At 44.5% G+C, this 12,340-nt stretch overlaps 2 protein-coding genes across 2 annotated transcripts; both read right to left on the bottom strand.

Annotated features, from left to right (window-relative positions):
• Window positions 1-2,177: 2,177 nt before the first annotated feature.
• Window positions 2,178-2,760, bottom strand: MELLADRAFT_109888 (uncharacterized protein; the record flags this gene model as incomplete). Its single annotated transcript, XM_007413867.1, has 2 exons — window positions 2,178-2,567; window positions 2,620-2,760. The coding sequence occupies 2 exons, from the start codon at window positions 2,758-2,760 to the stop codon at window positions 2,178-2,180; spliced, it is 531 nt and encodes a 176-aa protein (XP_007413929.1).
• A 6,505-nt stretch (window positions 2,761-9,265) lies between these two features.
• On the bottom strand, window positions 9,266-10,412 carry MELLADRAFT_90730 (uncharacterized protein; the record flags this gene model as incomplete). Its single annotated transcript, XM_007413866.1, has 5 exons — window positions 9,266-9,452; window positions 9,514-9,614; window positions 9,668-9,820; window positions 9,881-10,279; window positions 10,335-10,412. The coding sequence occupies 5 exons, from the start codon at window positions 10,410-10,412 to the stop codon at window positions 9,266-9,268; spliced, it is 918 nt and encodes a 305-aa protein (XP_007413928.1).
• Window positions 10,413-12,340: the final 1,928 nt, after the last annotated feature.

The following is a 12,340-nucleotide window of genomic DNA, read 5'->3' as shown; positions in this document are numbered from 1 at the left end:
ATGTTGCTACCACCGAGTACCCCTCGATCTTCTAATATCTTCCAGCTTCATCAATATACATACACAAAAAAATTGATATTCCTTTTGAAAACATGTTTCTCCACATTTTTGTCCCCTAGAACCTTCCTGTATGGGCAGTATTTCTATATGTAATTGTGGTGTGTACATGAGCAGTCAACAATGCGATTGATTCTTTGTTTCTAGGCAGAATATGGCAAAGTTTATGGCAGAAATTTTTGTCAAATACCATCTACATGTACATCAATCAAATTCAGAATGATTTTGGCAATATGTTCCCTCAAATTTTTTCTTGGGGCAAAGAACTTCAGAAAATCAAACTTGCAGACACATTCAGGAATTACATGTAGAAATACTGCCCATACAGGAAGGCTTTAGGGGACAAAAATGTGGAGAAACATGTTTTGAAAAGGAATATCAATTTTTTTGTGTATGTATGTTGATGAAGCTGGAAGATATTCCAGAAGCAATTCTTAGGTATAGTACAAAAATAGTATTTTTTGTCCGTGATTTTTTTTTTCAAACCTCAATAACTCAGTCAATTTATGTCACAAAGGTTAATAAACTATATATTCTTGGTGGGGAAATACAGGAGCAGGTTTGTACAGGTTTATGATGCTGTATGACATCATCTCAATTTTGGTGGTCTCCCAACCACTTCTCAACAAATTCTCAATCAATGGATGTTATCCATTTGATATCCATTTCATAACTTTCTCATAACTTGCTCACTAGAATCTCGGGGGCGGCCCGCCGCCCTTTCGGCCAGCGTCATTGGCGCTCGTTACAACTCTGTTTTCGACAACGTAAGCAAGTCACGACATTGCAGCCGCTCTCCACATGCTCTCGCAAATTCAATTCTCATCTTTTGTGCTATCACTGTCCAACGGCCTCTATCCGCGATGCTGCTCAGTTTTCTTGCACAACGTTTGTGTTCCATATAATTCATAAATTGTCACAGACAACGACACCGTCAGCCGAACTACTGCAGTGCTATTACGCAGACAGCACCCACGTAACGTGCGGTGGACCGCGCGTTTGATACTCTACACATTTGATGTACACTCTCCCTCCTATAATTTTAGTCTTGTTCCGTTGTATTAAATTCCCGTTCCCTGCCAACACTACATCGCTAATGATCCTATTTGATTCTTCGACTTTGTCCGTCGCTGAAGACATTATGCTGCTTCTATACAAAACATAAGCCTTGAATCTTATTATTGATACCTCCACCCACTGCCTTGACTTACAATATTAGGCCTAACAGACGTTTTTTCAAACTCGTGGTAACTTTGATTTTGCCGTACGTTAGCTGCACCTGCTTTGTTACGGTATGTCAACGTTTTCAGTCGCAATAACTTTCGGAAGTCAAAGACACTCACGATCGTAATATAGGCAGTTGATTTTAAAATGAAGTGAGTTTGAAGTGGTAATGCGTAACGCAAAACGTCAAGACCTCATTCCCGTTTTGTCACGACCCTGCTGACCCTCGGCTGCTTGTTATGTCCAAACTCCGCCAGTGCTCGGGTTGCGTTTCTCGCAATAACCGAAACCTCACCATACCGGCTGTTGCGTTACCTTGTATCATCCATGATACCACCCATTTTGTATTTTTTTAACACAGATTTCATGGTCACCGCATTGCTCATTCAATTATCCAACCGATGCACCGGCTGTGGACAGTTATGGAATTGCATCATCTTACTCGCCATATGCATTACACACACAATCGTAAACGCATCACAGCTGTACACTATCTACGAATCGCCATTTGTGAAACATCTACACTCCGATACGATGTAAGCCGAAGCGCTACTTTCCTCATTCCGCCCACGCTATAACATCCATTGCTATAACTTCACATCACCTTCTGACTCCTGTACGTCACACTTTTCTGCGGACTAAAGAAACGCTGCTAACCTGCAACTGTTGTCAGCCCAATTCATCACACAACGCGACCACTACTCACCATAATTATCCACCCTCCTCGCCAATCCGACCAACTCACACCGCGCCCCTTTAGCTCCACCATATTTCCTTCAACAAAGAGCGCAGACTTCGCCGCGCCCAAGGTGGCCGTATCGTATAAATACTCTGTTTTGAATTCGACCCACGACAAAGCCTGTGTCTCGATGTCAGCCTAAATTTATTATAATTGTCTAACTAAAGACACGTACCACCATATCCCACTGACGATGCTCTACACATGCTACGTTGAAATCCTCCGTTCCAGATTCTGAACTTGCACGGTAGTTTGAGAGCACAATACCCTTTCCCCAGAACGTAAGTTCATCTTCCAGTGATTTTGTTGCGAGACACTCGCGATTGATAGCAGAGACTGAGTTTTGATTCAAAAACAGACGTTGCTGCGCCGTGAAGTTGTCCATTGCAATGACCCCTTCCATTATGTATCGCTGTGACACCCGGAGCATTTCGTCTCCGCTTTCATCAATAATTGCAAATGGGATCCGCGTTATCAATCCCCCTTTGAATACTGCTTCCAAACGGTACACAACTCGACTACCCCCGCCTCTGCGAAACCCAATTATCTAGCATTGACGTTAGCGGCGACGCTGATTCCAATCAAGAAGCAGTACTCACTTCATCACTACAGTCAAAGATTCCTTTACAGTGCAGCGGCATTTGTTTGTATCGTTTTATTCCACTGAGAGATTCCATAGTCCCGGTATAATTTAAAATGTGATGTGAATTTAGTGATGTAATTAAAGCGTCTGCGTTCATTGGTCATTGAAGAGCATATGCCTACACGATGCCCTTTATACCACTTTGTGTCCATTTCTCGTACTCCCTCGCCATTTCCACTTTCAGCTGGTAACATGCGTCTATTGTCCGCCATCTCAGATATAGATGTAAGCGTGCCATTTGCCTACTTTCTTATCACTCTTCAAAGGGCCTTTCTCGTCGCATTTGCGCCTTGCCCAGTCTGAAATGCATTGCTTATACCGCCGCACAACTCAATAAACTCTGGTCCATGTTTTAGAGCCATACAAATTTTAACCGTCACAAATTGTAAGTGAACTAATGATTATTACAATAAAACTTCGTGAAATACAATGTTCTTGGTTTCCGCATTCTTAATGTCTTTCGACATGCATATCATAATTTTGTCAGCGCGAGTGCACCTTGACAGCGCAACGTAAAGTTGTCCATGCAAAAACACAGGACTTGGGAGAAAAACTACAATATCATTAACACTTTGGCCTTGTGATTTATTCACCGTCATGCAGAAGGCAGGCGCAATCGGATATTGGAATTGGTAAAAGGGGAGCGGACATGACGAACCCCCCGTATGGTGCAAGTTGATCCTAGGCAGAGTGATCAAATCGCCAATCCTGCTGCCAGTTATAATCCGGCAAGAGAGTATTCTTCTCCCCACATGGGTCACTACCATTCTCGTACCATTACACAATCCCCGCTTCATGTTGAGATTACGCAACAATATGATTGGCATACCAGCCTTTAGTCTCAAAGAATGTACCGGGAAATTAGGAACTACAAAAGTATTCAGCATCTTGGGCGTCAGCGGCTCACATTTCGTTGCGTCGTCGTTAGAATCAATTGATTCGGAGTAAAATATTTCCCCCCTCAAATGATCCATGATCTCGTCGTTCACATTGGTCACGTATTTGTTCAACGGCGTAATAATACATCGTTCCCCATAGTATGTCCCCAAGTCAGCCCAGCGCCCCTCTTCAATCATAACATTTGTGTCCGCGTATAGTCCCAAAGCCACTTCTTCATTGTATGTCTTCGATGATGGAATCGTTTTGTGCGTGATATGCTGCAATGTAATGTCCGCTTCGGTCTCGGTTTGTAACTCTCCCGAACCCACTTTCAAAAGCCATTTCCCGTAGTCGCCGTTTCGATTAGCCACCTCGGCACTGACGTTTGCACTGGTTAATCTTACATTGATAGTCAATTTATGGCGTTGTAGCTTGGCCCATAAATACGAACATCTCAAAGAGGCTTCGGCTTGCGCCGCGACTGTACCTCTTGGTATCACGGGCAAGGTCTGCCGGAAGTCGCCCGAAAAGAGTACCATTGTGCCTCCGAATGGTGCCTCGACCTCTCGGAGCTCGCGTAACGCCCGGTCTACACAATGTATGTCTGCTTTATTTTGCATCAAGACTTCGTCCCATACAATCAGCTTTAAACATCGCAATCGTCTGCTGAGTTCGTCGCGACCCGACAATTTGCACCTGGAGTCATCGTCGGCGTTGATGGGAATTTTGAAACACGAATGCGCTGTAATACCCTTCAGGAGTATAAGAGCTGCAATGCCAGAGGAAGCAACAGCCGCGACTTCGTGTCCCAACGCATTGCAGTAGTGCAAGATGGCATTCAATAAGAATGTTTTCCCCGTCCCTCCCGGGCCATCTACAGAGTGTAGCTTTCCTGTTTGTGCACCAATATCGTGTTTGATATTTTGAAATATGCGAAGTTGATCTGCGTTCATTGTCTCTAGCGAGTTTTCCAGTATCAATTCACTTTCCTCAGCAGTGATCTCGTCTTCATCGTTAAGGTCTATTAAAACAGAGTAATCTCTCAAGATCCTCTTATTTGGTTGCGGAAGGCCGGCTCCTAACAACGTCATATTGACCTCCTCGAGTGCAACCGCCATTCGACAAAGCCCCAATGCCGTAATCATCTCTTCCGTCGGAATATCCATTGGCTTATACTGTAACATTGCGTACTTACAATCGTCACAGAGGTAGACAACGAACTGGTTCCAAATCTTGAGAGGATCAGCTGGCGGTCCGAATTTTAAGATGATTGCAAACATAGGGCCGTTGCTATTTGCAGCCCACAAGAAAACCATGTAGGCGCTGGCCAAATTACGCCTACATGGGTGTTTCCCACGAAGAAGCGCCTAAATTTATGATGTAGGCGCTGAAAACCATCCAAAATGATGCCTACATGTTAAAAAACCCATGTAGGCGTCATTTGGTTACGCCTACATTCAAAAAATGAAATGTAGGCGCTATTTTCGAGCGCCTACATGGGAAATCCAATGTAGGCGCACAAAATTTACGCCTACATTTTTAAAAATGAGCGCATACATTCAATTTTCAGCTCAAATAAGCGCCTACATGCAGTCCTGCATATATAGGCGCTACAAATCCGGCAACTACAACTCCAGACTGGTCTGAAGGGTAATGAAGAACGATTTTCAAGTCAAAATGAGAGTTTTGAAGACGGAAAAAGCAGTTTGGACTCAAAATGAGTGTATCGGAAGACGGATAAAGCAGTTTGGAGTCGAAATCAGTGTACCGGAAGACGGAAAAGTCACTCCAGAGTCAAAATGAGTGTATCAGAAGACGGAAAAAGTAGTAAATTATTTCAACTCTGAACTCAGTTTGGAGTCAAAATGAGTGTATCAGAAGCGGAAAAAGAAGTAGATTATTTCAACTCTGAACTGCTATTTACGTCTTCTGATACACTCACTTCAGAGTTGAAAAGAGCATATTCATCTTCCAATATGCTTAACTGCTTTTTCCGTCTTCCAAAACACTCATTTAAACTCCAAGCTGCTTTTTCCATCTTCCGATACACTCATTTCAACTCCGAACTGCTATTTCCGTCTTCCAATACTCTCATTTTAACTTAAAACTTCTTCTTCATTAGCCGTCAGACCAGTCTGGAGTTGTAGGTGTTGGATTTGGAGCGCCTACATATGCAAGACTGCATGTAGGCGCTTATTTGACCTGAAAATTGAATGTAGGCGCTCAAAAATAGCGCCTACATTTCAAATTAGATATGTAGGTGCTTGAAAATTACGCCTACATTCTGAAATTTTGAATGTAGGCGTAACCAAATGACGCCTACATGGGTTGTTTATCATGTAGGCGTCATTTTAGATGGTTTTCAGCGCCTACATCATAAATGTAGGCGCTTTTTCGTGGGAAACACCCATGTAGGCGCTGCCAATGCAGCGCCTACATGGTTTTCCTGTGGGCTGCAAATAGCAATGGCCCAAACATAGTTTGTAGTTGATAATCACTATGTACCCTAGCACATTCATCCATTGCCGCAATGTAGTGATCATCGTTGAGTAGCAGTCCCTGAGCTACAGCTGCTAAGTGAAACGTTGGGTGAACCGTTCCATCTACCGTCCTCAAATCATCAAAGGACATAGGACCTTTAACATGCATCAGTAGCAACCGCATGAAATAGCGTTCACCCTGCCCTAGGCTCGCATAAAAAACTCGGGGTATAGTTTTTGAACTTTGTACTCTAAGTTTCCAACGTTTTGTGTCTTTATTCCATGAGAAGTGCAAAACAACTTCGGGATAGGTTAACGTTTTGACACTTTCTGTGTCCCCCTTAATTTTAATGTTGTTTTTGCATAGCGCAAAGAACTCGGTGAGAGTGGTCCTAGCGGCCTTTCCCGATTCAATTTGATTTTTCAGAGACCACTTGTTTTTGAAGTACACAGTATTCTCGCGGGGTAAGTGGACCGTCAGTTTTTGGACTGCGGGAAACCGCGACGACATCCAAAATTCAAACAACCGCCAACACGCTGTTGTACCCAAACAATCAGATCCCTCGATGACCAATAGGAAACGGTTGAATAGAGGGAGACTTGCCTTCTGTACCCGTTAGCGTACGACCATCCACATAAGTGTCAATCTTGTTTTCAGCGGTGATTGATAAAGCTGCGCGATTATGTCCTTTCGTAATATACTTATATAAGTATTTCAATGATTGCATACTTGAAGCTACTTCCACATTGATGTGGCAATTAAATCGCAGGAGTAGGTATGGATTGAAAGGTACTACGTCACGATTGGTGTATGTATATCCTCCCTTAATAAAGGTTCGACCATTGTTACGGCGTCGATACTTTGGGTAGGTGTCGTCAGTCATCGTTGTCTCTTCCGCGTATTCTTTCGGGAAATTAAAACGGCATTTTCCGTTGCGCCAACAGCTGCCGTCGACCTTACACGGTCCGTGGAGCATTGACTTTGTTACAATTGCCCAAAGGTCTGGTTCGGTTTCTCGATCTGGGATTTTGGCACGGACGACTAAATCGACAGCATCTGGTGTGCGCGGACACGACGTCGGTTCCATAATGGGGATAAAGTGAACGTGCGGCCGTCCTCGATTTTGAAACTCAATCGTTCGAACGTGTGAAAGGCATGTTCCTAGACGACCATCCTTATTGACGCATCTCATCATCGCCTTCATTTTCATCCGAAACACTCTTGTCATTATATCGGGTCTATCCATTGCAGTTTGACCATACAATAATTGTGATTGTATTTCAGGCCAATGATCATTCGCCGTCATTGTGATGAAGTACGACGGTTGACCGAAGTGTCGGACCAGCGCCATCGCGTCGTGGTACAGTTGTACCATGTTGCGTGCGCCACCGATGTGACCTGCAGGTAAGATCACACGTCGCCCGATTTTGAAATCATTTCGACCAAGAGATTCCTTGGCTCCCGAATAGAGTTCGGCATATAACACATCTTGGTTGAGGCGGAACCACCGTAATCTCTGATTTTCAACACATGCATATAAATCGATGGTGAACTCTTGCAGGAGCATTCTAGAGGCGAGTATAGGTGAAAACTCTCCATTCCGGTGGAACAGGAGATATGCGAACCATTGTAATGACAAAACAGTCTCTCCGTCATCTATTTTCAATATCAATCATTAGCATTGGCTTTCCTGAGTTATGTCGCACAACTTACTATCAGGCGTTGGAACGCGGTAGTATTCATCATAGCCAGCTTGACCCCATGGAAATAGTATGGGGTATCTCAGCGGTAGATACCCGGTATGACGCTCCGAGACCCTTTCCCAGGTACCATCTTCGCTGTGCAGGATGAGATCGCGATCCTGTTCACCGACATCACCTCCACCGGCAACAATCATAGCAACTTCATTGGCCGTGGGTCGACAATAAGTTCGCAGATCGTGATTTGCAGCACCCTCCGCCGTCGGGGGTATAGATTTCAATTTCAACAAAATCGATTTCGTCGCAGATTCTTGCAGAACCTGTTCTGCCATCTTGAATTGTCGCGCGTACGGATTGTGATCGTACATAAATTGTTGTATCTCTGTGATGATTTCTTTGTCAATCTCCTTTGACCTTGACATATATTTTCGGTGAGCAGCTTCATTCTCCAATTGATTGCTCATCACGTAAATCTGCGCGAATGCAGGGTCGCTTCCAGGTCGGGGCAGAATAAGTCCCATGTCGTGGTACAAAGCACCCTGAATCTTAAAACATCTTACTCCATCCGGGCCATCGACCTTGTGTTTAACATCTGCTCCCAGAGAAGTAAACGATAAACAGTTATTATATGCTCAGATGTTCTGTTGGAAGTTGTTGCTTCCTGTGAGTAACAAAATCTGGTCAGCGCAATTCAACGGTTATTAGAATAATGTTGCATCCTTACAAAAACTATCGCCAGTGTATAATTCTTTCAGAAACCCCGGCACAGGTGGGAAATCGAAATAATGCTCCGGCAGTAGTACTTTGCCGCTCTGGCAACATGTGGGATAGGTGGAAGGTCCACTGTTTTTCGTATCTCGAGTTCGTTCACCAATCCAATGCAATGCGTCACATGTGGAACAGGTGTCAGTACAATCGCCTAATCTATGCGGAATTTCGCTGCAAAATCGGAGCTGAATTGAAGTTTCGTTGTTTTCCCACTGGGCTCGAACGGCGAGTTGTGGCATGTCCGTATGTGATGTGTATTATTTTAAAAACGCTTGAAACTGGTGTGGTGGAAAGTGAAGTCGCTGATCACTTTCCTGTCTTTCAAATCAGAGTTAGGGATGACCTGTTACGCACATCGGCGGTACATCTCTTGACTGTACCGCAATGTCAATCTTCACTGACATTTGACAATCTTCATTGATATGGGTCAAAAATTGCAGCACAATGCACTTCTATCCATGCGATCAATGTATCTCTCGTATCTCGTATACGGAGCGCATCAAAGTAGGTAACGCAGAGCTGGGACAATGTGTGCATTACGAATAGAGATGTTTTATCATGAGTTAATAATACAAAACAAAGTGTAGAATAGGAAGAACGGGAATCGAAGAACGCATAATAAAAAGGCCGTGTGTGGGACTAAGTCAAAGACCTAGTTTCAATCACGCATTGATAAAGACCATCGGAAGTGGATTCGGGCAAACCGCACTATCTGGTATTCATCATAATATTCGTCAAATCATGAATGTGCAGCGGGGTCAGAGTTGTATGGTGTTAACGTCGACGTTTCAATGGTGAAGAGTTGACTGGAGTCTCCAATGTGCCGTTCACAGCGTCGTTTTCGACGTCTACAATTGAACCGTCGGTTACTTCAGTTTGACTGGAGGTAGCACCTGTGGCATTGCTGGATCCCGCATCGAGGCTGACCGCGGAAGTGCTAGCAATTGTGCTAGCCTTGTTTCTTCATCTGGAAAGAAATAGTTAGTGTTCCTGTTCAGAAATGTGAGTACGAATGGTCTTACAATGTCAAAGGAACTCGGCCCCCTTTTGGTGTTCCAGGCTTATTGATTATTTTGTCGGCCATACTCGGGGCATCACCGGTGCATCGACTAATGGCAGAGACCTATGGTTTGATATAAGTATTTGTTCGATGGAGTAACTACACCGCGGACATACCTCGGTCTCCCACATGAAATTAACGCCGTCATAGTCTTTGATGGCGCCAACTAATTGAACCTCACGCCCAATCTGACATATATTTTGGGCTTTCTCCATGTTGCGAACTGGTGGGATGTGGTGTTTGGTATACCATGTTACAGGAATCTTTGTCTACGAATAAAGTGTCAGTATTCTGGTGGTTAAAGTCTGTACGGAGAAGTGGTTATGTACCAAGGGATCATAATCTTGAGATTGCAGCGTAATAACGACCGTCGGCTTGCCCTTGTAGAGCGGATCTTTGACAGTTTCACGACCCATCACGTAGCCTAATGCGACCATAATGGTTTTGTCCATGAGATCCTCGGCAAAGTCTTCTCCAAATCTTGCAACGTCGCCGAGATCGATTCGGGAAGAATTCTCAAAATGCAAATGATCATCTGCGGTATCATTTGTACAGATCAACTTGCACGTCATCGAGTAAACGCAATTGGGCTTCACAGCGTCAGTGGATGATCCATAGGAGGTGAGACGTATGGGATTGGCGAATGGCGCTCCTCCGTTCATACCGGACGTGGCAATCAATGCGTGTGAGGAGACGAAACCCTTGGAATTGATCATAAGAGATGCAGCCTGTGAAAAGAAGTGGTCAGCATTAATTTCTGCAACAGTAATAGAATGAGCTTACCTCGACGCCCGCTTGTCCGAAGAAATTGACTCGGATGGGATGCGAAGTGGAGTTTGCGTTTGCAGTTGCGTTAACCATTTGGATGGGTGGTACACAGGAAGATCGGATGGGTGGTTCCTCAGTAAGCCGTGGTCAAACAGATAGGAAAAGGAGTAAAGAATAGCGATTTAGTTTGGTAATTTGGGGTAACAGATAGAAACTACAGGCTCGGGCTGGATCGTGGGCAGGATGAATATCAAAACGCCCCAAGCTTTATAGCAAGATTGCAAGCTAAATGGCGAGTAAAGGCTCGTCGCATAACATTTTGCATGATGAAATGCGTGATCGTCCAACCGGAACCACCCGCGCTTCGTGTGATGGCGCGCGTGGTGATCGGGCCATTGGCTTTGAGAAAGCGGAGATGTCATACCGATTGTGTGTTGGTCTAGTGGAAAATGAAATGGCCAGTGATTAACAGCCAGTTGAGTCAGTATTTTGGAAATGCAGTTAACAATAGCGTTGAGGCAGTACAAACGGACATGTTAGACAAACGTCATGGCGGTGAAATGGTGGTAGAGGAATGCCGTTGGTGGCGATCGAGCAATATGGAGCGATCCTAGTCCCGTTCGTCAGAGAATGTATCAGCGTCTTGGACTGAACATTGCGAGGCTGGGCATAGGAAGACAGTATGGTGGTTGAATTATAATCAGATGGCTCGTCATCTGTTGGGAAATTGGAAATGTGTGGTTGTGGCCAACGCAATAGTCTCGCAACCTCTCAGAGTAACCGGCGGGGCAGTCATAGTTAATATCACGACTCGCGCGGGGACCGACGGGGCAGTCAAAGTTTTTCGCGACGGGACTGAGCGGTCCACAATCGCAGTTAGTAGAGACACCGACGGTGTTATATTTTTTTCGTATCCAACACCATCTCCTCTTTATGTATGATAACTTGCTAGGGTCGGTGGGAGGCACTGGCCTGCCAGTGACTTGTGATTGGGGGCTGTGTATAGCAGTTGGATGGAGCAATTTGGCTGGACATGACATCGCTTATCACATAAGACAAGTCGATAGACCGTCCTATGATCAACTGATTCTTGCACGAACTCTACGTAACAATCTCTACGTCAATCACTAAGATCTCTACATCAATCTCGCCCACTAAAAGCATTCAAGGATTTTGATGTGCTATACCAATACATTAAAGATGAAGCCTATGAGTAGGTTATCCGCATTGACACAAGTTGCGACAGCGCAACCATGCCAGTCACGTGTCACGCGCGATAGGTATGTAGTGAAGTGCTTTGTATTGCCAGCTCTGCCATGGTATTAAGTCGACGTACTTAGTCAAGCTACATGCAGAACTTGCGAAAATTTTACTTTGTGTAGCTCAGCAAAAGACGAGGGGAATTTGATGATTCCACTTGTACAACATGGAGAAAGACCCAGCGCACATGTGGGTCAAAGGTTGGCAGTTAATCCTCGGTGTGCTCACGGAAAAGAGGAAAACAATATGCTCTCCACCAAGAAGGGCTTAAGCCTTCAGGCCAAAAACCGGACATTGGGGGTAAGTCCCTCATGCCGAGACATGCGGATTCAACTAGTTTGAATGACAGCTGTCGAGGCATCGAGGGACTTTGTTAAGTTAGGTTAATCTGAATCACGCTGTACATACACAAAAAATGAGTGACATACACATGCCTTGAATGTGACATATATGTGATTGTGAGTAGTTTATGAAGTGATCTGCCCGCCAAATTTGAGAAAATTGGCGCGGAATTCTTTCCAAGCTTTGTGAAATCGACTGTATAGGGTGGTATGTAAATGGGATCATAGAAGAGTGATCCAGGATCCCTAACTTTAACTAAGTCCCTCTTGGACCAGTGAGTAGTCAAGAGAGGCACTGATGGCTTATACGTGAAATTTGGCATGTGAGCCAATTTGTTTTTGCTGATGACTCTTTCAATCCTCAATAGCTTGGTCCCCTGTAAATAGTTATCCTCTGGACCTAAGAAAGGCCTTGTGTGC

Source organism: Melampsora larici-populina (assembly GCF_000204055.1).
Source record: "Melampsora larici-populina 98AG31 unplaced genomic scaffold MELLAscaffold_39, whole genome shotgun sequence".
Taxonomy (NCBI): Eukaryota; Fungi; Basidiomycota; class Pucciniomycetes; order Pucciniales; family Melampsoraceae; genus Melampsora; species Melampsora laricis-populina.
Note: the sequence above shows the minus strand (reverse complement) of the source record. Positions and strands in the feature narration are given on the sequence as shown.